Source organism: Hermetia illucens, chromosome 5 (assembly GCF_905115235.1).
Source record: "Hermetia illucens chromosome 5, iHerIll2.2.curated.20191125, whole genome shotgun sequence".
Taxonomy (NCBI): Eukaryota; Metazoa; Arthropoda; class Insecta; order Diptera; family Stratiomyidae; genus Hermetia; species Hermetia illucens.
The window spans coordinates 15,485,450-15,506,612 of record NC_051853.1 but is presented as its reverse complement, the minus strand read 5'-3'; the positions used below and the strand labels follow the sequence as shown (position 1 = coordinate 15,506,612).

The window sequence follows — 21,163 nt, the reverse complement described above, 5'->3', positions numbered from 1 at the left end:
TTGGTACGTTAGGAAGAACATCAGGCTACCCTACAAAAGCGTCAGACGAACAGTTCTGCATGGGAGTGTGGTTAGACACGGAAGACGCTCTCCATATGTCACAACACATTTCCCATACAATTGTGAACCGACCAGCCTTTGATCACCTTGCCACCGAGCCAAGTAAATGGCTCAGACGGCAATAGGTAGGATCGGTTAGGGACAAAAACAGCATGCATATAAGGAAGCTCGCAACAACTTCAAGCTGACCGTCCAGCGGAACTCATGGACATCGTGAAATCCAGACCGGACATGTCCGCCGATTTGTTTGGGGCGTGCATGTCCGAGGAGATAATCCTTATAACATGAAAGCGGCAGAGGTTGGTACCGCCGCCGAAGGCTGACAAGCCTGGTGAGTTATCCTTCTATACATCCACATGTCTCCTAGACACTACGGGGAAAATGGTAGAGTCAATCATCTATGAATAGATTGCCCACGGTTGTTGAGAGCAAAGGATGTCTTTCAGATTGACAGTATAGGTTCCGTAAAGGCAGATCAACCACTGATATCAACAGAAGATGCGACTCGCACAAAGGGGAGTGCTAGCAAATATTGCGTGGTTCTAACACTGGATTCAATTCGGCCAATTGGAACCGTATACACAAGTCCCTGCCGACGATTGCCACTCTTATCTATCTCGTTGTCATTAAGAATAGCTATTTGCGAGAACGGACGGTCAGGTATGATACCGATGAAGGACTTCAGGAGTACGTTGTCTCCGCGGGTGTCCCAAAGGTTTCCGTGCTGGGCTGGATTGCGACGACGATATTGCACTCGTTGTGGTTGCAACGCATCTCGAGGATCCTGGACTTATCTCTCAGAGGAAGCAATTGGTGCTGTTAAGGTTTGGTTGGCTGCCGCTGGGCTGGCACTTGCGGAGGAAAAGACGAAAGCGGCCCTCATGACCATGTGCCGTGAGAGAAATTACGCTCTCCTTTGAATTGGGAGGCGTATCATCATTTCCAACCCGGTCATCAAATAACATATGGAGTACGCTTGCGAGAAGACATCCAGCGTCAGTATGGCTCTGCCTAGAATGATGCCGAAAGTAGGAGGTCCGCGGCATAATTACTGGATGCAATCCCAGTTTGGGGAACAGCGCTGCATGTCTCATATAACGTCGATAAACTGAGTATAGTCTACAGTCAGGGTGTACTCTGTCTTTTGGACCGGCTTAGATGCTACAACGTTTGTCATCCAGGAAATGATGCCGATTGACATCTTGGCAAACGAGATGACGGACACATATATAACATCAAGTCCATTTCTTTTTTATCAGAAGCGAATAAAGTCGAAAGGGAGAGATCTGTAACTAGACCGGAGCAACACACAGCACACAGTTTGATCCCGACCATCAAGAAGAGACTGGAGAGATCAATGATAATCTCACCCAGTTTCTCACCATGGAAAATACTGTCAACACCTGTATAGGTGAAATTTGGACACCTCATCGGATTGTGCAAACGGTGATGGCGTCCCTGAGAACCCAGCGCAACGATGCAGAAGAGAGACTGGTATTCTTACAATGCCTGAGGCTCGTGAAAGAAATGAGAAAACTCTAAGTGAAGTGCTATCGCCGGAAAAATTTGTTCGGAGAATGGTAGCTTGTCAGAAGGACTGGGATGAATAGAAGGGAAGAAGAAAGGGGACGTGGGCAAAGCAAGTAAACTCCCGCCCGTGATTTTGGGGGGGGGGGGGTGTCTATAAAAAGGGCACGCAGACAGGCAGATAGCCAAACCGTCGATATCCCTTCACAGCACTGCTTCGGTGGTAGATTACTTGGCCACGGTTGCATCGAATACCACGAGTAACCTGGAGAAAGAGGTATTTAAAAGGAGTCTATCACTCACCAGAACGTCAGTTCCAAAAACACGGGAAGACGTTTACAAACGGGTCATTCATTAGCCCATAGTGGGGTGACATCTGGTCGGAAGATGACGCAGGACCTAGTGTTTGATCCATTTAGGAGGAGCTCGAAGGTCCTGCGATCTGTCCCGAAGTCAACTTTGGTGGAGGAAGGAAATCAGGGAAGCTCTCAGAAGGTTAATAAATACGGAAGTGCCCAGTTGGGTAACCAAGCACAGGAACGAATCATTGTTCGCGCTACTTGGAGGAAAAGTAATAGAGTTGCCCAAATTCATAAAGGACAAACATAGTGTGCACTAGGCCATCAAAAACATGGTCCGAGCCATACGTGTACTGTACAGTAGTACCAAGGACGAAAACAATATCGCGAAAAAAGCAAGCGTCACTCAGGTAACACAAGTGATACCCCTTAAAATCCAAAGGGCGGCAAACGAGCTGACCAAAATCGTGGAAACAGTGGCACCGGCTCTAATCGACCGAAAGGAGGTAAAGCCCCAAAAAGGTACTAAGATAGCAGAAGATTACGGCTCGAATTGATTATCATTTCGGATAAAGGTAAAATGATATAAGCCGATGTCCTTAGAAAGATCAAATCTGAAAGAAAGCGTCAGCCGAATCAGACAAGGGACACCTGAACTATGCCAATGAGAAAGCGGTAAATACTAGTGTATCATTAACGAGGATGATCCCTAATATTGAAGGTCCAAGATACAGTCACAGATTACTTGTGCCTGGACTGGTTTGCTCCACACTATTATAAGCGCTACCAGTTTGGGAGGAAACACTAGGAAGGAAGGAGAGTAAACACGACTTATTGCACAGTGGCGCTGTACAGCGCTTTCAGAATAATATCAGGCGAGACAGCGTGTGTTCATGCGGGAATGATCCCAATGGATATTCTGGCAAGTGAGGCGCACTGTCTATACAACAAAAGGAAAATGAATCCACTTGAAAGGGATACATAGTACCGAAAGGTGGCAAGGCGAGAGCCGCTGAAAAGAGGTAGTAACGGTGGGGTGACTCGCGGAGGAATCGCTGGACCCACACTTTGATTAACTACCATCCGACGCAATTCCTGTCAGGGCATGGTGGTTGTCGGAAGTACCTGCACTAGTTCAGGTTGGATGATCCTCCCTTTTGTCCTGAATGTAGCTGCACACCTGAGGATCCAGAGCATGTTGTGTTGCACGATTTTAATTATAGAGGAGGAGCCTGGGGGATTCTCCGAATCAGCATAATCCCGCAGAACATCGTTGGGGAAATGCTGAAGTCCGAGGCAAACTGGTGTACTGTGAACTCAGCAAACTTGGAAAAGAGGAGCGCGCAAGGAAGGTATGAAGAACGGAAGATTTGGTCACTTAATGGATGGACAGAGAGACAGATAGACAGACAAGCAGACATTGAACTGATTTTCATAAAGTTTTGTTTTACATAAAACTATGAAAGTATGTGGTTCGTGGGATAATCATTGTGGAGGAAAATGGCGGCTGTATTGAATTTAACCTCGCACTGCTTCAGACCATTCAAGGGGAGGAAAAGCCGAAAAGCTCTCTGTCTCTCTCTCTTCATCGCTTCTGATAATTTTCAAAGAACGGAAATCTAAAACTTCTCTTAAACTAAAACTAACCAGAGTATCTTTGCTGTCATGATTAGGGAGAAGAGGCTTTAGTTTACAACTGAGGCCTGATTAGTGCCGATATGTGGTCTCTTCAACAAAATTATCACCGGAAAAAATTAGGAAATTCCTCTCCGTTTATTATAATATCCTCAAATATATGACAAAGAGGGACAAGTTCTATCAATCTGATAATTGATTGACAGGTGTATCATAAGATATTTGACGCCCTACCCTAATAGGCAGAAAGGTGCAATATGAATCACTGTCCATAGGGAATAAATCATTTTAGTGTTTTTCATACAGTTTTCGTAATATTGTTAGCTATAGGACGTATCAGAACCAATTTCTGCTCTTCTAGATGAAATGGAGCCTTTGCGTAGGCTGGACGAAATGATGTATAATTTTATTTGATCATTTTTCATGCCTTTGTATTCGATATTCTGGGGAGTGATTAGTAAACTTTTCCATTGTAGTCGTTGGCCGCGCCCCCAAACTCCTTATATAGTATGTATGTTATATTATACATATGGTATGCAGTAGCTAAAATCCCTGTTTTTTTCTTGAATTACAAGAAAAAAACAATGCGTGCTTATGATGCAAATGTATCTTCATTGCTGTACTATAACTATAACAGCTGGAGTAGCAGTTCTGGTGTCTGCCAGTGCAAATATATAATGAAGTTTAGCTACTTTTCGAACAGCTTCCTTGCCTTATTTATTACTAGCAGAAATTCCAAAACTCCCTTCAACAAAATACCAGGACCTTGCCCTAAGGACGAATGTGTCCATGCCCGCCAAAAATGTTAGTCTTTCGGGAGCAAAATGCTTTACTTCCTTGAAGTACCAAGCATTGCATCGTTTGTTTGTCCACAAACAGACATTAATTAGTTGCAAATTAGCTTTTACCATTGTCCCTTTATGCAAGAGTATCCTTAACAGCGCCTGTGAAAGTACATTGTGGATTAATTTTGGACGTTTACTAACGTAATGCGAGCATACGAGTCCGTATTACATATTTCCATAAAATCAAAGACTGTGTACATCCAGGACTTTGGGATGTAGAAAAGGATGTGTGAACGTATGGAATTTATTATATATATATATATGGACGAGTACATGGCGAGGTGTATGCACTCCCTGCCCTTTTGCAGCGTTATTACAATAAAAATCAATTTCGAATATTTTATGGGAAAATTCCGGCGTTTTATTCACGTTTTTCGTTGGTCTGCATTGGGGATAATTTTAATGAATAAATTGTGGGTTTCCGGGATCTATTGGTTGATGTTTTCAGGGAATTGGTTCACTTTTGTTGTTTATTGGAATCGAATTCAGAACTGGGAATATTAGTGGAAAAAATTATTTGTTTTTTTCGTTTGTTTGAGCAATCGAGTTTACATAATGCAGGACCATCAGTATGTAGGGAACTATGCAAATTGAATTCATTGAGAAAGTAATTGCCACATATGAAATTGTGTCAGTGGAGTTTTTATCTTTTTTGGCCTGTGTTCATTTGGCGTTGACCGAATAGCTAGATTAAATGTCGGGTCCACACGATTGGCATCTTATCATTGTATATTTGTAAAACTAAAATGGCCATTGACGGTTTCTTTATAGGCATGCTATGCACCTGCCTATGCTGGAGTGCAATTCCATGTATTTTGATAGAGCGTTAAGAAATATAGATGTATTATGTGTGTTATATTGTGAAGTTGGAATGAGCTTCGCAATATTTTATGTTTCGCATTACCGGACGAGATAAATCCTGTCTGCGCTTTTCGTTGGAATAAACCCTAAAACTACCTCTTTGCGATAACAAAAATGAGAAAGAGCGATTGCCAATGACCATCCTGAGGGGTCGAAGACGACAAAGAGGGGAGAGCTATCCTGAAAACCTAAAAGGAGTGGAGAAACCTCCATCGAAGTGTTCCATCGACACGTGTTTGCATGTCTCTGTGGTAGCCACGCTCGGGAATGTGGGGAAGGGGGTCCTTTGAACACTTATATCCCTCAGTTGTCATTATGCAAAAAATTTTATGCCCTTTTAGCCGATGAGTGGGTCCGCCAGGGATACTAAAAATTCAAATTCAAAACAAGAAAAAACGGGTCGAGTGCCGAGATCGAAAGGGAAAACTCACGACACATCGCATCCTCAATCGATGCTTCTCCTGCTTCAGATTTATGGCGAGGTGCGGTCGTCGAGGTTCCCCCTCTGCCTTGGCATTCTCAGCCCATTCTATTAGTCATTGGCTATCGTCCTACTTCACTTTTGCCAGTACAAATAGCGCACAATGTCCGGATCCGGTGCGGACCCATGCATCGGCTAAAAGGCGACGTGAATTTTTATATAATGACACGTAAGAAATCGAAGTGTTCAAAGGACCCTTACATTCCCGGGCCTGGCAAGCATAGAGGCATGTGACGAGGGAACACTTCGATTGAGCTTCAATATTTGCAGGCGGACCTTCACCATCAATTTCGCCACCTTTTCAGGTTTTTGGGGTAGCTCTTGTTGTCAAGTAGATGTGCAAGGAATGGAGTGCAGAGTTCGTGTTCACCGACATAGTTTTTCGATCAGGTCTTATACTGATATACTGCGCGACGAGGACATGACGGAATGACTTAAGACCAAAGTCCCTAAATTGCTAGGTTACTGACGACGTATTCTAACCTGATCGGGGGACAAGACGAATACCCTAAGAAAATTATGTGAACGGATAGAACGAACGACAAAAGTATCCAGGCTACAGCAAGCTATAGCCATGGAAGCGTCTAGGATGAGGAGGACAGAGTTCATCAGCAGGACGCCACTATATGGGCCAGAACTATCTGTAAAAGCGGACGAATTAGAAGATGACCGGTAATAAATGGCGGGAACGAGAAATGAGTGGATACTCTTATGAAGCTAGAATGTGTGTGTTCAGTGAGAACTCTGAAAAGGAAGAACCTGCTAAGAAAGCAGGTAAGAAGAAGAAGAGCGCAAAGGGGGTTACTAAAAAGAGGAGCAATGACAGTCTTGAAACCAAAGAAAAATAGGACGGGTTCGAAGAAGATCGGAAGATAACAGGGAAGTGTATAAGAGCAAGATAGAGGGCCAAGGATGCCAGTTAGCCTAGGGTGGAACGGTGGCACCTACGACGAAAGGATGCAGGTCATCCTTGCTGCCGCCAGTTTATCTTTCGTGCTAAAACTGGCCGGTTGGGGTCAGAAGCCGAAATAAGGAGGCTTCGCCAATGGAGTGGCCCGATATGATCGGGTCCTGAGGCAGTCAGCAATGTTATCTTAGAGGGAACACCTTCTGTAATAGACGCGCGAATGTCTACTGAAACTCTTTTAGGTCGCTTGTCCTTCTCCCTGCATGCTTTAGGCGCTTGCTTTTCGATTATAGGGTACCTAACTCGTAGAAAGGCCGTATTGCTTTATGTTGCAGCAATGAGGTTCATTGCCGAAACTATACGTTCTGCATACATATCACGGGCCATATTGTCAATCGGTTCACGCCGCAAGGGTGGTTAGGGTTAATGTCCGTCAGTAAGTGACATGTTGCTCAGACTGTTGGGACAGAGCAACTGTCGTGATGTACGATCTGGGCATATGTTCAGTCAATGTCTGCGTCAGAGGTTTTTCTGCAGACATGCGGGAGGTCGGCCAAGACAGCCGTTGTTAGAAATTATACGCATCTCGATTGCGACTGTGTTGAGAGACTCAATAATGTGTGGGATGTGTGTGTGTCTGAATCATGTGGCTTTTGGGCCGGTGGTTTTGCGTAAGTATCGACTGTCCCCTTACAGGCAACTGGTGGCAATATATCACTTACAGTCTCCACAGTGTGGAACAGCGAGATTACCAGACGAATATCTTGCCACTGTGTTATGGGTAAGGAAGAGGCATTGTGTTGCTGTTGACGACCGTGGTGAAAGTTGAAGGGCAAGGGCTTATTAAAAAATGCGCGACAATCTGTAACATCCGTCCAGAAAAACGTCAGTAGAAGGGTGAAAAATGGACTGTTAGAGCTGGGGAGCTTCTGGACAGAATTTCGTATTATAGACGGATATGGAGAGTAAGAGGAAATCCGCGGGAAGCAGAAACAACCGCTCCTCCCGATGAGACCACTGCGAGTGCCAAACGGATCGCAGACAGAGCGAACTGGCGTAAAACGAAAGTAGGAAGGGGCATCTAAAGGAGACTTCATTCAAGTACTTTCCAGGGCTCAAAAGAAAAAGACGAAGAGAGACAAGAGAGAACAACACGCCGAGCCATCAGAAAACCCTCTCCTTAACATTAAGGCGGATACGAAGGATGGAGCACCCAAGGAAACGGCGGGGAGATGAAGGAAGACTAGGCTGCCAGCTCTGGCTATTAAGTCGACGGAAGGCAAGACTTTTGGGGGAAGTCCTAAGTGAAATCCGTTACAAGATCAACCCCGAAGATAGTGGAGCCGAAGTCTTTTCCGTTTAAAAAACGAAGGGTGGTGTCGTTCCAGTCGAACTAGGCCCGAGAACAACAAACAAAGTTACGTTCTGTGAAGCAGTAATGTGACAAACGGTTCCAGGCTAGCTCTCTGACGATGTGGAGGTGTTTAGTTGGTAGTCAGACGACGTACCGTTGCGGTAGTCCAACACTCTGTGCGTAAATGCATTGACCTACCCAACCTCAAAAAAAAAAGGGTTTCGACTGAAGCCCCGCAGGTATTATTCGGTGTTCCTCCACTCCATAGTAGACTTCTCTCTATCATAGAATAAAGGGGTGGCCTATCGAAGTGACAGTTTCATTTTCGTCAAACTTACTCAATTATCGGCGTAATAGACGTAGTTTTGAAGCTAGCTCGAGAGGTAACATCTTAAAACAAATGCAGGGCGTGGTAACGTTGTACGTCAGAAATGTGTTATTCGGCTGAGAATGGAGAGACAATTCATTGGATAAAATTGGTGTCCCCAGCTACTTTACAAGACTCTTCGAAAGTTGCCTCGTGAAAAGGACACCGTCACGGCAGGAGTGCTATAGGGTTTAGTGTTGACTTCCATCTTGTGGACAGCGTCGCACAATGAGATCCTTGTCCGTGCCAGCCATGGCTGTGATTGTTGTTGCAAAACAGTCTGAAGATGTTGAAGGGTAAACTGATGAAACCATCCCCGCCGTAAAAGCGCCATTAGAGGTGGCCCTTGGGTTGGGGTATTTGGGTAGATGGTCGGATTGTTACTATCGATGATGATTGAAGCGAAGATCAATTTCCAGGGACATATGGACTATGCCTGGGAGAAAGCGGAAAACATCAGCATGTCATTAGCATGAATGATTCCTAACATTTGAGGACCGATACATAGCTGAAGCTACTTATGGCCATTCTGAGATGAACCACTGGCGTGTGAGAGCAATCGGAGGAGGGTAAACATGACTTGCAGCTCAGTGGCGCTAAGAGTATGTACCGCTTTTAGGACAATCTCAGGCAGCGGCTGTTATTGCGAGAACGGGTCCGATAGACATTCTGGTAAGGGAGGCATAGTGTTTTCAGGAAGTCCCAGTGGAAATTTAGGTTGGATGATTCTCTTTTTCGTCCTGAATGTGTACAATTTTGTTCAGAGGGAAAGGGTTTCGAAGACCACAAAACCTTTCACCTGAACTTTTAGTTTACGACTTTTTTTTAATTTGTAAATCCTGGCTACATTTTTATCTGCTTCCTATTAAAACCAAGGAAGCCTATTTAGTATCTGAATTACTTACCAAGCGAAAGTTTTTCACCAGAGTCTGGTGGCAGTGTAAATCCTAGTAGTGCCATCGAGGCAATAAGAACGCACGGTACTATCAAATTAAAAAAATAATATAAAGTTTTTCGTCGTATTAATATCGCGAACGTAATATCGATATACGGTTCCGGGCAGCAATTGTAGTAAATTTCGTTGCGTTTACCGGGGACACCTGAGGGAAGACAAATGGACAAGTTAGTTTCGTTGTTATATATGCTGTGTGGGTATGTTGATGTGGACATACCTAAGAGTTCCCATTCTCCATTTGTTATAAAACTGCTAATATCTCCACCTGATTCGTCCTGTAGTTGCAAATCGAGCTGGAAAGAAGAGAATTTTTGGTGGTCATCAATCTTTAGGTGTCTTAGATTGGTTTTAAGGATTTTCAGATCTGCACGAATTTGCCTCTAATGAATGACAAATGAAATCTCTTTCTTGTATTTCGAAATATATTTCTGTTTTCTCAAAATGATAAGGTTGGTTATAATTCAACTGTAAAATGACACGTAAATGAATGCGGGCAGTGTCATCTGTCAATCGAATTAACAACATTCGAAATTAACTTCGAATGTTGCTAACCCTGCTGCGCCACAAATCTTTGTATGATTTAATTTGGGGTGGAAATAGTGTAGTTGGGAGTATCCATTATTTTTATCTTTCATTCTTTTTATTTTAAAGTGTTAGGTAGGTGTTCGTGGATTTAACACAAGGACTTTTCGGAAGTGATTCTGTTAATCTTTCAAAAGGAAGTAGATTTTCATAAGACCAGTTTCGCTTCCCAAATTGGTTTCCGCTTTCTGATAGAATTTCCTCACAAATTTCAAGGTGGTGTATCTCAGCAAACAGAGTCATTGTATTGTACCTAATTAAGTTTCATTTCCTAAGTCTACGTGTCATAACTTCATAATGAACCACTCAGCAATAAGAAAAGCCAGTCCAAGAGCGCCACTAAAAATATAAATTAATTGGCTAATGCGAATTATAGAGTAAGAAATCCTCCTAAACAAGCATCCTCTTTTGGAGGATTCCGTTTGAGGCGGAATACTCCAGGCATAGACACGTTCCTCGGTTCTAGGATAATATACGTATGTACATATGAGAGCCGAAAACTTCGGCGAACGAGACCATGAATATATATAATTCCTTTGAAAGAAAACGTAGGTACTTTAGAAAATGGGAAATGCAAACAATATCCTTTGCCCGTGGTTACGGAGAGTGTGAGATGTGCATTAAGCTCTTCCTTGTGTGTTTGGTACCGTAGAGAACTTGGTTCTCAGACCATGGTGGAAACTATTTTAGGATGTTTCAGCTGTTTCAGCTGTTTCAGCGTACATTGTCTCCCCTGAGTACATGTGAATGCTCAATTTTAAAATTTAGCTTTTAAGAGGATAGTTGGGGAGTTGGGCACAAGAAATAGACTAAAAATGTATCGCGGAATAGAATGGAAGCTTCAGATTTTGTGTGGAAGACTGCCTGGATTTTTCAGGTTCGATGCTTTCTCATTGTCATTGTAGACCTGAAGATTTGCTTTTAGGTACACCCAATAGTCTACTGTATGTTAAGCGGTGTGAAAGGCTCTCGGTTTTATGTTCAGTCAAAAGCTGTACTTATGTATTCTGACTCTTTTAGTGTCGTCAGTTTCTGGATGATGTTTGGATAAAGCCATTCATACTCAAAAAACTGGAATTAAGATGGAAATGCATTTCATAATTTCTACCGACATCATTTCAGGCGTGATCGATTTTCCTGTGGTAGGAATATTTAGTGAAAACCAGTTTCTTGGGTTTATATCCTTGTGATCCGAATAGCAGTTCCCTTGAGATTTTTGAAGATTTGATGAACTACTTGTTCAGAGGAGTACCAAGTTAATGCCGTAGGGAAAGCAAAAACAAGGGTTGTTGATCAGAAAGCATAATTGAAGTGGTATCCGCCTTCTCTCTGCTTTCAGTTATTAATCAGGTAGAAATTGAATTGTCTTCTTCGTGTCGGCATCCTTGATATCACATGAAGGATCAAGTCCCCAACAGTGTACCTAACTGTCAAGTTATTGGATTACGCTTTTCTTCACATCTAGGACGGTACACGATTGCCATTCACCAATTAATTGAGTTCGCTTAGGCTTCGGTGAAATGCGCCTGAGTTTTTAGAAGTTAAGAACAACAATGTTCCCAGGTCTAACACTTCATTTTATTTTATTAAAAACAATGGAACTGCAATGCTTCAACAAAAGGTGAATTTCATAAAAACTTTTTATAGGATCTTTTCACTATTTCCAACGACTGGTGCTCGTTATTTTTTATTAATCTAATCACATCTTGTCCCTTTCGGTATTCACTTTTTTGTCCATAAAAAAATATGACATTTTCCGTCACCTACTCCGCTCTTTACTCTTGTAACGGGGTCTGAACTGAGTGAAGAGCGCCGGTGAAGTCATCTGTCCGCTGGTATTCGCAACATTCGAAATAAATTTTGAATGCCGCGAATCCAGCCGCGCCACATCACTCCGCCCCCAGATGAAACCGAGGTTTCAGCGACCGAATCCGGAACTGTGTTCCCCATCAGTCCTTGAAGCGAACGCGCCGTTGTTTAGGGGTGCAGACGGGCTTCAGCCTGGGCAGGGAGACCGCCTTTTTGTGTCCACCGATCTCAAGCTGGAAGAAATGTCCTCCCCGCTCGAGAACACGGTATGGGCCTTCATAAGGAGGCTGCAGCGGCTTCCGGACGGCATCCGTCCTGACCAGGACGTGCGTACACGTGTCCAGTTCTCTAGGCGCACAGATAGGTGCGGACGAGTGTTGGGTGGGAGGAGTGGCCTTGATGCGTCGAGGATTGTCTCTCAGCAGACGTACCAACCCCGACTCTGTGAGACCCGATCTCTTGTCGAAGACCGGATCACTTGGGAGGCTCGAGTTCTCCCCGTATACCAGCTCCGCGGGGCTGGCAACAAATTCCTCTCGGTGTGTTGTACGTAGGCCGAGTAGGACGAGAGGCAAGACTTGGGTCCAGGACGGATCGTCGCGTGCCATAATGGCGGCTTTCAGCGTCCGGTGCCAACGTTCTAGCATCCCATTGGTTTCCGGGTGGTATTCAGTAGTCCGCTGACGTTTAAACCCTAGGAGTTTGGCTAACTCCGAGAAAAGTGTGGACTCCAATTGCATTTCCTGGTCAGTGATGACCACTGTAGGGACGCCAAAGCGAGGTATCCACTCTCGACAGAGGGCTTCGGCACAAGATTGCGCCGTAATGTCTTTCAGAGGTATTGCCTCAGGCCACCGCGTCAGCCTGTCGATGATTGTGAGACAATATCTATAACCGCAAAGGCCCTACTATCTCGAGGTGTATTGTGTGGAACCGCATGGTAGCGCGGGGGAACTTTCCTTAAATGCCTGGTGACTTTACACTTTTGGCATGCGATGCACTCTCTGGCCCAGGAATTCACATCCTTGTTCATGGAGAGCCAGAAGTATTTATCGGTGATTAACCGATTTGTTGACCTGATGCCTGGATGCGTTAAGTCGTGAACCGCGTGGAACACTTCCTTGCGAAAGGTGGCCGGAATGTAAGGCGGAGGTCGCTTTTCCGAGTCTTCGCAGCAGAGAGAGAAGTTCGAGCCGAAGATGGGCAACTACCAAAATTTGTAATTGGGGTTGGATTTGAGGCTCTGAAATACTGCGTCATCTCCCTGCGCCTTGGCAATAGCCGAGAAGTCGAGTGAGGCGGGGATGCTAACCTCGGAGACACGAGACAAAGCGTCAGCAACTATGTTGTCCTTGCCGGACACGTGCTGGATGTTTGACGTAAACTCGCTTATAAAGCTCAGATGTCGAAGCTGACGAGGGGACGCTTTGTCGGGCTTTTGTTTCAAACCATATGTGAGAGGCTTCTGGTCCGTGAACACTGTGAACGGCCTGCCTTCAAGGGAGAAGCGGAAGTATTTGATGCTCAAGTACGTGGCGAGCAGTTCACGATCGTAGGTACTGTAGTTTCGTTGAGCGGGGTTCAACTGCCTAGAGAAGAAGCTCAACGGTTGCCAGACGTTATTCACCTTTTGGTTAAGAGCGGCACCTACTGCGGTGTCAGAGGCATCAACAAAAACGGCTAGAGGGGCATTTGGCAGAGGAAATGACAAGAGTGTAGCGTCGGTCAGTTGTTGAGGGGATTTGTCAAACGCACGGATAGCCTCTTCAGACCACACGATCTCTCGTGTGTCCTTAGTTTTGGGGCCAGACAAGTACGCGTTCAAAGCGGATTGGTGTTAGGCGGCCTTGGGCAGAAAACGACGATAGAAGTTTGGCATGCCCAAGAACCTCCGCAAATCCTTCACTGTCTTCGGACGCGGGAAGCTTGTAATTGCTTGCACCTTGTCTGGGTCGGGCTGTATTCGTTCAGGGGAAATGGAGTGGTCGAGGAATCTCACCTGTGTTTGAAGGAACATGCATTTCTCAACGTTTAGGACTAAACCGGCCTCAAGGAGACGTTGACAAATGCACTCGAGATGGGCTAAGTGCTCAGACTCAGTGGAAGAGACGACCAAAACATCATCCAAGTATACGAAACAGAAATTGAGGTTTCGCAGGACTGAGTGAATCAACCTTTGAAAGGTTTGCACCGCATTGCACAATCCGAAAGTCATCCGGGTGAACTCGAAGAGTCCAAAGGGTGTGCATATTGCCGTCTTTGGTATGTCTTCTGGAGCTACAGGGATTTGATGATAAGCCTTGGATAATTCCAAGGTCGAAAAGATGCGGCAATTCGCGAGGCGATGCGCCAAGTCGTGGATGAGTGGAATTGGATATCGGTCAGGAACAGTCTGTGCATTTAGCCTTCTGTAATCGCCACAGGGGCGCCATTCGCCGTTTGGCTTAGGGACCATATGCAGTGGGGAAGACCAACAGCTGTTTGAGGGCCTGCAGACACCCTGTTCAAACTCTTTCAGCGCAATAGCCAGTTTCTGGGATGGTAGAGGACGCACCTTCGAGAAGATCGGGGAACCAGTAGTGATAATGTGCTGCTGCACATTGTGCTTCACTGGTTTGGAGAGACTACACTCGGTAGTAATCTGGCTGAACTTTTGGAGAAGTGCCCGAACACGACAGTCGGTAATGTATTCTAAAAGAACGGAAAGATTATTGCCTGGGTGAGATACCATTTGTCCCGACGAATTAAGGTTGCTCGTGGAATCTATAAGAGACTTGTTTTGCAAGTCTACCAGCAATCCATAGTGACACAGGAAGTCTGCGCCCAGTATGGGAAAGCTGAGATCCGCCAGGATGAAACACCACGAAAATGTCCTAAACAAGCCAAGACTCACGTCTACTTGCCTATACCCGTAGGTCTTGATACGGGAGAAATTTGCCGCTGCTAGTTTCAGGGATTGTGTTAATATAATAGTTTATGGTGCTGGGGTACGGGAACAACCGAATCTTCCGCACCAGTATCCACGAGGTAGTTGCGCCTGCTGAGAGGGTCGTAAATTGTTAGGCGACGTGGCGCTGGGTTCTGGGTGGCCATCACCAGGACCCCCCGCGGACCTAGTTTTTTTGCGGCAGGCGTGAATTTACAAGGGATTGTACATTTAGTCGCTTTATCACCGAATCTGCGGTGGTACCAGCAAATCCCTCGGTCCGTGGACTGTCCTGACCACCTGCTACCTGATCGCCCTTTTCGGCTGGCAGACCGCGAGTGAGCTCGTGATCTGGCGCCCGAACGCGGAGCGTCCAGCGTCGCCTGCATCTCGGCCACACTGGCTGTTAAGGCGGCTATTTCGCGCCTTAAGTCGCCCACCTCGTCCGATGGTTGTTGAACGGCCGCTGTGGTCGGGCGTATGTGCACCTCGTGCACTTTGCCGGCCGCAGCTGCCAATGCCTCCAAGGAACCTGGGACACATGCGAGGACCGCCTGGGTGCCTTCCGGGAGTCGACGCAGCCAAAGGGACTTCATCAACTCGAAATAAATTTCGAATGCCGCGAATCCTGCCGCGCCACAAGTTTCTTTCAGGACTCCTCGAGACACTGGTACTCCTCTCGTCGGCCAATCTAAGTATAGTGGATGCCACATCCGCCTTCTGATCAACATGTCTGCGGATACCTGGCTTGCACACCGGCGGAGTTCTTCGATCAACATTTTATCAGAACAGCGTACTCCAATATCTGCACTGACGATGGCTTTGAGTTTCTGAGGAGCAGTGGTGGTCATACATACACACAGAAGATTAGCACAGGCCAGTCTGAGTCTGATGACCGACCGATGAAAAAAAGCACTGTCAATGCCATTGGAGCCTGCCAGAAAGGACTGAGGGATTAACGTATCTGGAAGCGATGCTATCAGCAAATGGTGAACTGCGTTATGAAATTGGTGTACGCATCAGTGAGGATTCGATTAAGTGGTGTCCCACAATTGGTGTTCTTTGTGGTCGACGTATCGTATCGATCAACGAATTTCTTAAAACCAAATTTTTAACGCAGTGTCACAGCGCGTCTTCTGAGTGTTGGCCAACTATAAAAGACAATGAACGATGCCTCGCGGTAATAGAGGCAAAGTTGTTGCCTTGGATCGTTGGCGTAACACACCATGACCTTAAGTGAAAATAAACCACCACGATCGAAATGGACTTGCATCGATCGTAGAGAAATTGCAAGAACGGCGTCTTCGATGGTATGGTCACGTAATCGCGTGTTAACGAAACGTCAAGATTGGTTTGAACATCGAAGTCGGCCGAAGCAACGATGGCTTGATATGCTGTATTTTGATTTGAAGATCTCCCGGCAGTATCCAGATTAGACCTTGATAAAACAATGGTGTAATCGACCAAGACGAGCCGAACTCGCTTGTGAAACGGACAAAGGTTGAAGAATGTGAAGATTAATAGAGCCTCTGCCATGTTACCTGAATAGTATGGTAGTCCCAAGCTCAGGTAAAGGAGGACGGTTTAAGGCAATGGACTTCGTACTATCTTCAGCAATGCCAGATATCGGGAAAAGTAATCGAGAAAAAGTAGAGGTGGTCGCTCAGATTAGTTGGGGTAACTCCACCAATCGGATCTAAAATAATTGTCACATTGGGTTGGCCACGTTCAACGTATGGATGACACTTGGTTGGCTAACAAGTTATTTGAAGGGAAAACAGAAGGACGAAGACGACGATGAACTGACGAAATCGTCAGTCGCTTTTCTGAAGAAATTGCGATCTTGCGTGTCCCTTCGGGCGGATAAGGGAGCGCTCGGTGGATGCGTTGTGGGCATGCACATGCACGCATCAGGAGATATGTGTGCATGGGTATGCTTGTGTGCAGGCCAGGTAGGTGGCTTGTAAATGCTAACCCGGAAGGACACCCAAAAATCAAACCAAATATGGAGGACGAGAAAGGTAGTTTTTTTACAGTGCAAGGCTTTGGAAACCCAGTCTCGGTCGTCGATATCCAGCGACGGCGGTGCCTCAATACTGGGAAACTTGGATACTTTGGCATCTAATGCTACAAGAGATCTTAGTGGAGTTGAAATGAGATCTACACCAGATCCTTTTTGCCAAAGCTTAAAACTTGGGATGTCACCACTGAAGGCAACATTATTCCTAGGCAGTGGAGATTCGTCGTGGAACTCGGAATGGAATTTGGAGAATACCCGCATTGACATAGTTATCCATGCTGTAAAAGACGATCGTGGAAGGCAGCAAACTGTAACAGGGTTTTTTTCACTTGGGGAAACCATAAATGAACTCTGTGAGTTTATTAAGGGGATGTGGACTATCCACTAAAATATCAGTGCTCTGATACGTGGTATTAAGTTGTCCTATATTAGGGCGGTGAAGGAGAAAAACAGCCAAGCGTCATGTGGCGAAGTCACGCGGGAGACGTAGGTGACGCCTCCTCAATATAAGGTAGTTAAGTCCTTGGGGTTTTAACGTAGGTACCTGTCATGGAGACTTAATCCTTCGGTCTTCTTAAGACACGGATTGATTTTGGGACCACGATCAGAGCGCCGCTGTGACAAGCAACAACGGTACCAGTCTATACCAAGTGCATGGCTTAGCATTCATACTGGTGGATGCAAGACCTACCTAAATCTCTACCGAACTAAGGAGTACGGCACCCGTGTTGAAACGCAACACCACGCCGAGGCCCGAAGGTCTCTTCTCGCTCGAGCATCACCAACAACCCCCATGAAGCTGCCACTAGGGGGCCAACCGCAAACAACCGAGCTGTACTCATATACGACAGGAGTTCTCCCGAAGTATATGAGTCCAGGGGCTACCCCGGTTCCCATGGTAAGCGAAGTTAGGATGGAATAAGTGAATCCCTTGACGTCCAACAAGCGGCCAAGAAGAAATAAGCCTCTTCGCCGAAGAAAGCTGAGTCGGAGAAAGTTTCGGGCAGTTCCTCGATTACGGTCCCAGCTTTGAAAAAAGAGGGAAAGTCTACAGCTCGTAAACCCGAAGAGTGGACATAGGTGGGCGGCAAAAAGCGGTAGAAGGAGAAAAGAAGCTTCGGCGGGAAATAATCATTATTTTCAAGAAGAAGATATGTCCTACGCCGATATCCTTCGGAAAGTCAAAGCCAATCCGGAATTGACAGACCTGGGCAGCAGTGTGAGTCGTATTAGGCATACACAAATGGGGGATCTGATGCTGGAGCTAATCAAATCCAGCAAGAAGACAGTGGATAGTTTTCGCGGTCAGGTGGAAAAGGTGCTAGGTGAGTAAGCAGACCATAAGAGTAAGCAGAAAGCTCGAAAGTGTCAGATAGTAATCGAGTGCAAAAACCTAGACGAGGTCACATCACGAGAGGATATCTGTGCTGCGCTAAGGGAACAATTCAACCTTAGTGGAATAGAAGAAAATGCGTTCAAAAGGATGAAGGAGGCATATGAAGGTGCACAGACCGCTATTATGAGCTTTCTGGTGGGTTCAGGGATTAAACTGATTACTACCGGTAAGATAAGTATAGATTTGGTTGTGCGCCGACTTAGGGGGCAAGTATCTCTTAAAAGTTGCTTTAGATGCCTCGACTTCGGTCACTTTGCAGCAGAAATGTACTAGTGAGCACGATAGGTCGAGAAGGTGCAGGACGTGTGGAGAAGAGGGCCACCATATCAAAGAGTACACGGGAGATCCACGATGCATGTTGTGCAAAGGCAAAAGGGGGGGTGGACGACCGGCACGTTGCAGGTGGTGGCAGGTGCCCGGCAAATAGGAGGGAGCTAAATGAGTTTGACAAATCAACCTCAACCATTGCCAGGCAGCTCAAGACTTGCTTTCGTAAACCATTCAAACTACTTGAGAGTCGAATATGGACGTGGTGGTAATATGTAAACTTTACCGAAATTGCGTTAAGGCTACGAGGGTGAAAGACTCATCGGGAAACTCGGCGATATAGGTACGTGGACGGCAAGTCACTCAAGACACAGTGGCATTTCCAGGACTCGGCTCTGTAAGGGCAAAAGTCAACGGTGTCCATATCTACAGCTGTAATGCTGCTCCTAGTGCAACATTAGCGCAATATGAGGAGATGCTAGACAGCTTGATGTTCGACGCTAGGGACCAGAGCCCTAAAATGATTGCCGGTGATTTCAACGCATGGGTCATAGACAGGGGAAGTCGAGTAATGAACACCAGGGACGAAATCTTTTTAAAACCTTCGGAGAGCTGAACATTGTTCTAGCCAACGTTGGATGCGTGTCCACCTTCCAAGGCAATGGTCTAGACTCAATCGTCGATCTGACCTACCTCAGTACCTCGTTGGCCAGGGGGATGGTCTGGCAGGTGAGTGAACACTACACCCACAGTGACCACCAGGCCATCTTTCTCGATGTCAGGAAAGGTTGAGGCGACAGTTAAGTGAGCAGCAGGGTAGCTGGGTGGTCTATTGGAGCTTTCGAGGAAGACACATTCCTTGCGGCTTTACAAGGAGGTTACGACCCGAAGGGAACGGCGCTGGAAAAAGTGAGCCAGTTATGTCAACGGGTAACTAAAGCATATGACTCTACAATTCCGTGACGGTAGTTGCACCACAATAGAAAACCAAACTACTGGTGGAACCAAGAAATCGCGCTGTTGAAGGCATCGTGTCTGTGAGCCAGGAGGCTTTGCCAAAAGGTTGAGAGGAAAGTCAGAACATCAGCAGTTGGAGAGGAATACCGCGAACTTCGAAGTAGCCCTAGGAAGACTATACGGGAAAGTAAACGGCATTACTGCAAGCAGTTGTGCCTTGAGGAAAACACGAACCCATGGGGTGCTTAAGAGGGTGTAATGAAGAAGATTCATGGACAAAAATCACCCCAAATGACCTGACCGTGACTTTCGTTCAAAATAATCGTAATTCATTTCCCACAACAGGAACAAAGGGTACAACGGTGCAACAGCACGTTTTCACAATCCCAGGGGCTAGCGAGGAGGAACTGCAGGAGCTCTGTGGATGAATTGGGGATAATAAGGCTCCGGGATTGGATGGGATTCAGAACAAATACTGAAGCTGGCTGCTAAAATCAAGTCATTTGAATCGCGTATGGTGGAACGAGGGTTTCCTGCCCAGTGGAAAAAGCAGAAGTTGGGTCTGCTACCGAAGCCGCATCTGTCTTTTAGACACTATAGGGAATCGAGAGGGTGATATACAACAGGCTGCTTCTACTCGTCGAGCTAGCGGGTGGTTTATTGGAGCTGCAGTATGGGCTTCGCATAGCACGGTTCACTGTCGGTGTATTAACAACGGCCATGGCTCAGGAGGCATTGGCCGCGGTAAGTCGTGAGCAGTGGTGACGCTGGATGTCAGAAATGCCTTTAACTGGCCAGCTGGGGTTGAATAAAGGGAACCCTGGCTAAATTGGATATCCCTGGTACTTAGCTCAGATAATCAAGAGTTGTCTCTCAGAGAGACTTCTTTTGTACGAGACAGTCGACGAGCCGAAGGAATATGTTGTGGTAGTAGGTGTTCCCCGAGGCTCCGTACTGGAGCTCCTGCTGTGGAACATAATGTACGACAGAGGGCTCGACCCTCGCGTGCCAAGGGATGCAACATTAAGGGGTGTTGCAGGCGAACTGGCGGAAACAGCCTGATGTTGTGGAATTTTATAGAAGTGAAACTATTCACACCATGAGAGCATGGTTACGAATGGTCAATTGGCTGATGCAGCACATATAGGACACTATCGGATTAGGCAGTGTGTGTCGTCGCGGGAGTGATATCGTTAGATTTCGCGCTCGAGTCTTGAGAAAAGACAGCAATTTTATTGACGGTGTTATCGAGCCATCTATCGGCTCATCAAAATTCACAGTATTAATTATTTGTTTGTTGGCATTACTTATTTCGAGTGTGGTAAAGGAAGAGCTGTTTGAGTGCTCCTGGGACCTTCACATGGAAACATCTTGAGAGGCTAATCGATAAAGAGTGTGCTGATTTTCCCGTTAATTTCTCATGTTGAATGTATGAACACATTTCATCTGCTATTAATCCATTTCGGAGGGGCCTCCTACATTGTCAACAGAGAGTGGGGTCCACCAGGCTTGAATTTCGTTCCCTGTGCCGTTTCGTTTTGTGTTTCTGACACCGTTGGTATTATCTTGACTAGAGGACGTGGAGAGGTAAGTGGGCGATATTTTCTCGAATTCCTCGGCTAAGCGAATGAAATTTGTTTGCTCTTCCACCGACCTTCGCCAGATGGGTCTACATTCGGAGAATAGGATTGAAGTAATACGGACAAAACCAAGGACTCCGGTGTGATAGAAGATCGCACTATTCCTGTTTGCATTGATGGGTGGAGCTTTGAAGGCGTGGATCAATAGCCACTATCTTGGTAGTATTGGACTCCCAGTTCGGTACATCGCCGGACTACCAACTAAACACCTCCCCATCGTCAGAAAGCTAGCCTGGAACCGTTTGTCGCATTACTTCGGGCTAGTCCCCTAACTC

General features: G+C 46.0%; 1 protein-coding gene across 2 annotated transcripts in view; it reads right to left on the bottom strand.

The window, feature by feature from the left end:
• The window catches only part of LOC119657913 (neuronal acetylcholine receptor subunit alpha-7), a 641,515-nt gene that overhangs the window by 73,193 nt on the left and 547,159 nt on the right, over nt 1–21,163 (bottom strand). For both annotated transcript variants that reach the window (XM_038065097.1, XM_038065099.1), the window contains 2 exons: nt 9,509–9,584; nt 9,242–9,436 (listed from right to left, as the gene is read on the bottom strand). In XM_038065097.1, the coding sequence (XP_037921025.1) occupies nt 9,242–9,436; nt 9,509–9,584 (271 nt within the window). The remainder of the gene's footprint in view (nt 1–9,241; nt 9,437–9,508; nt 9,585–21,163) is intronic.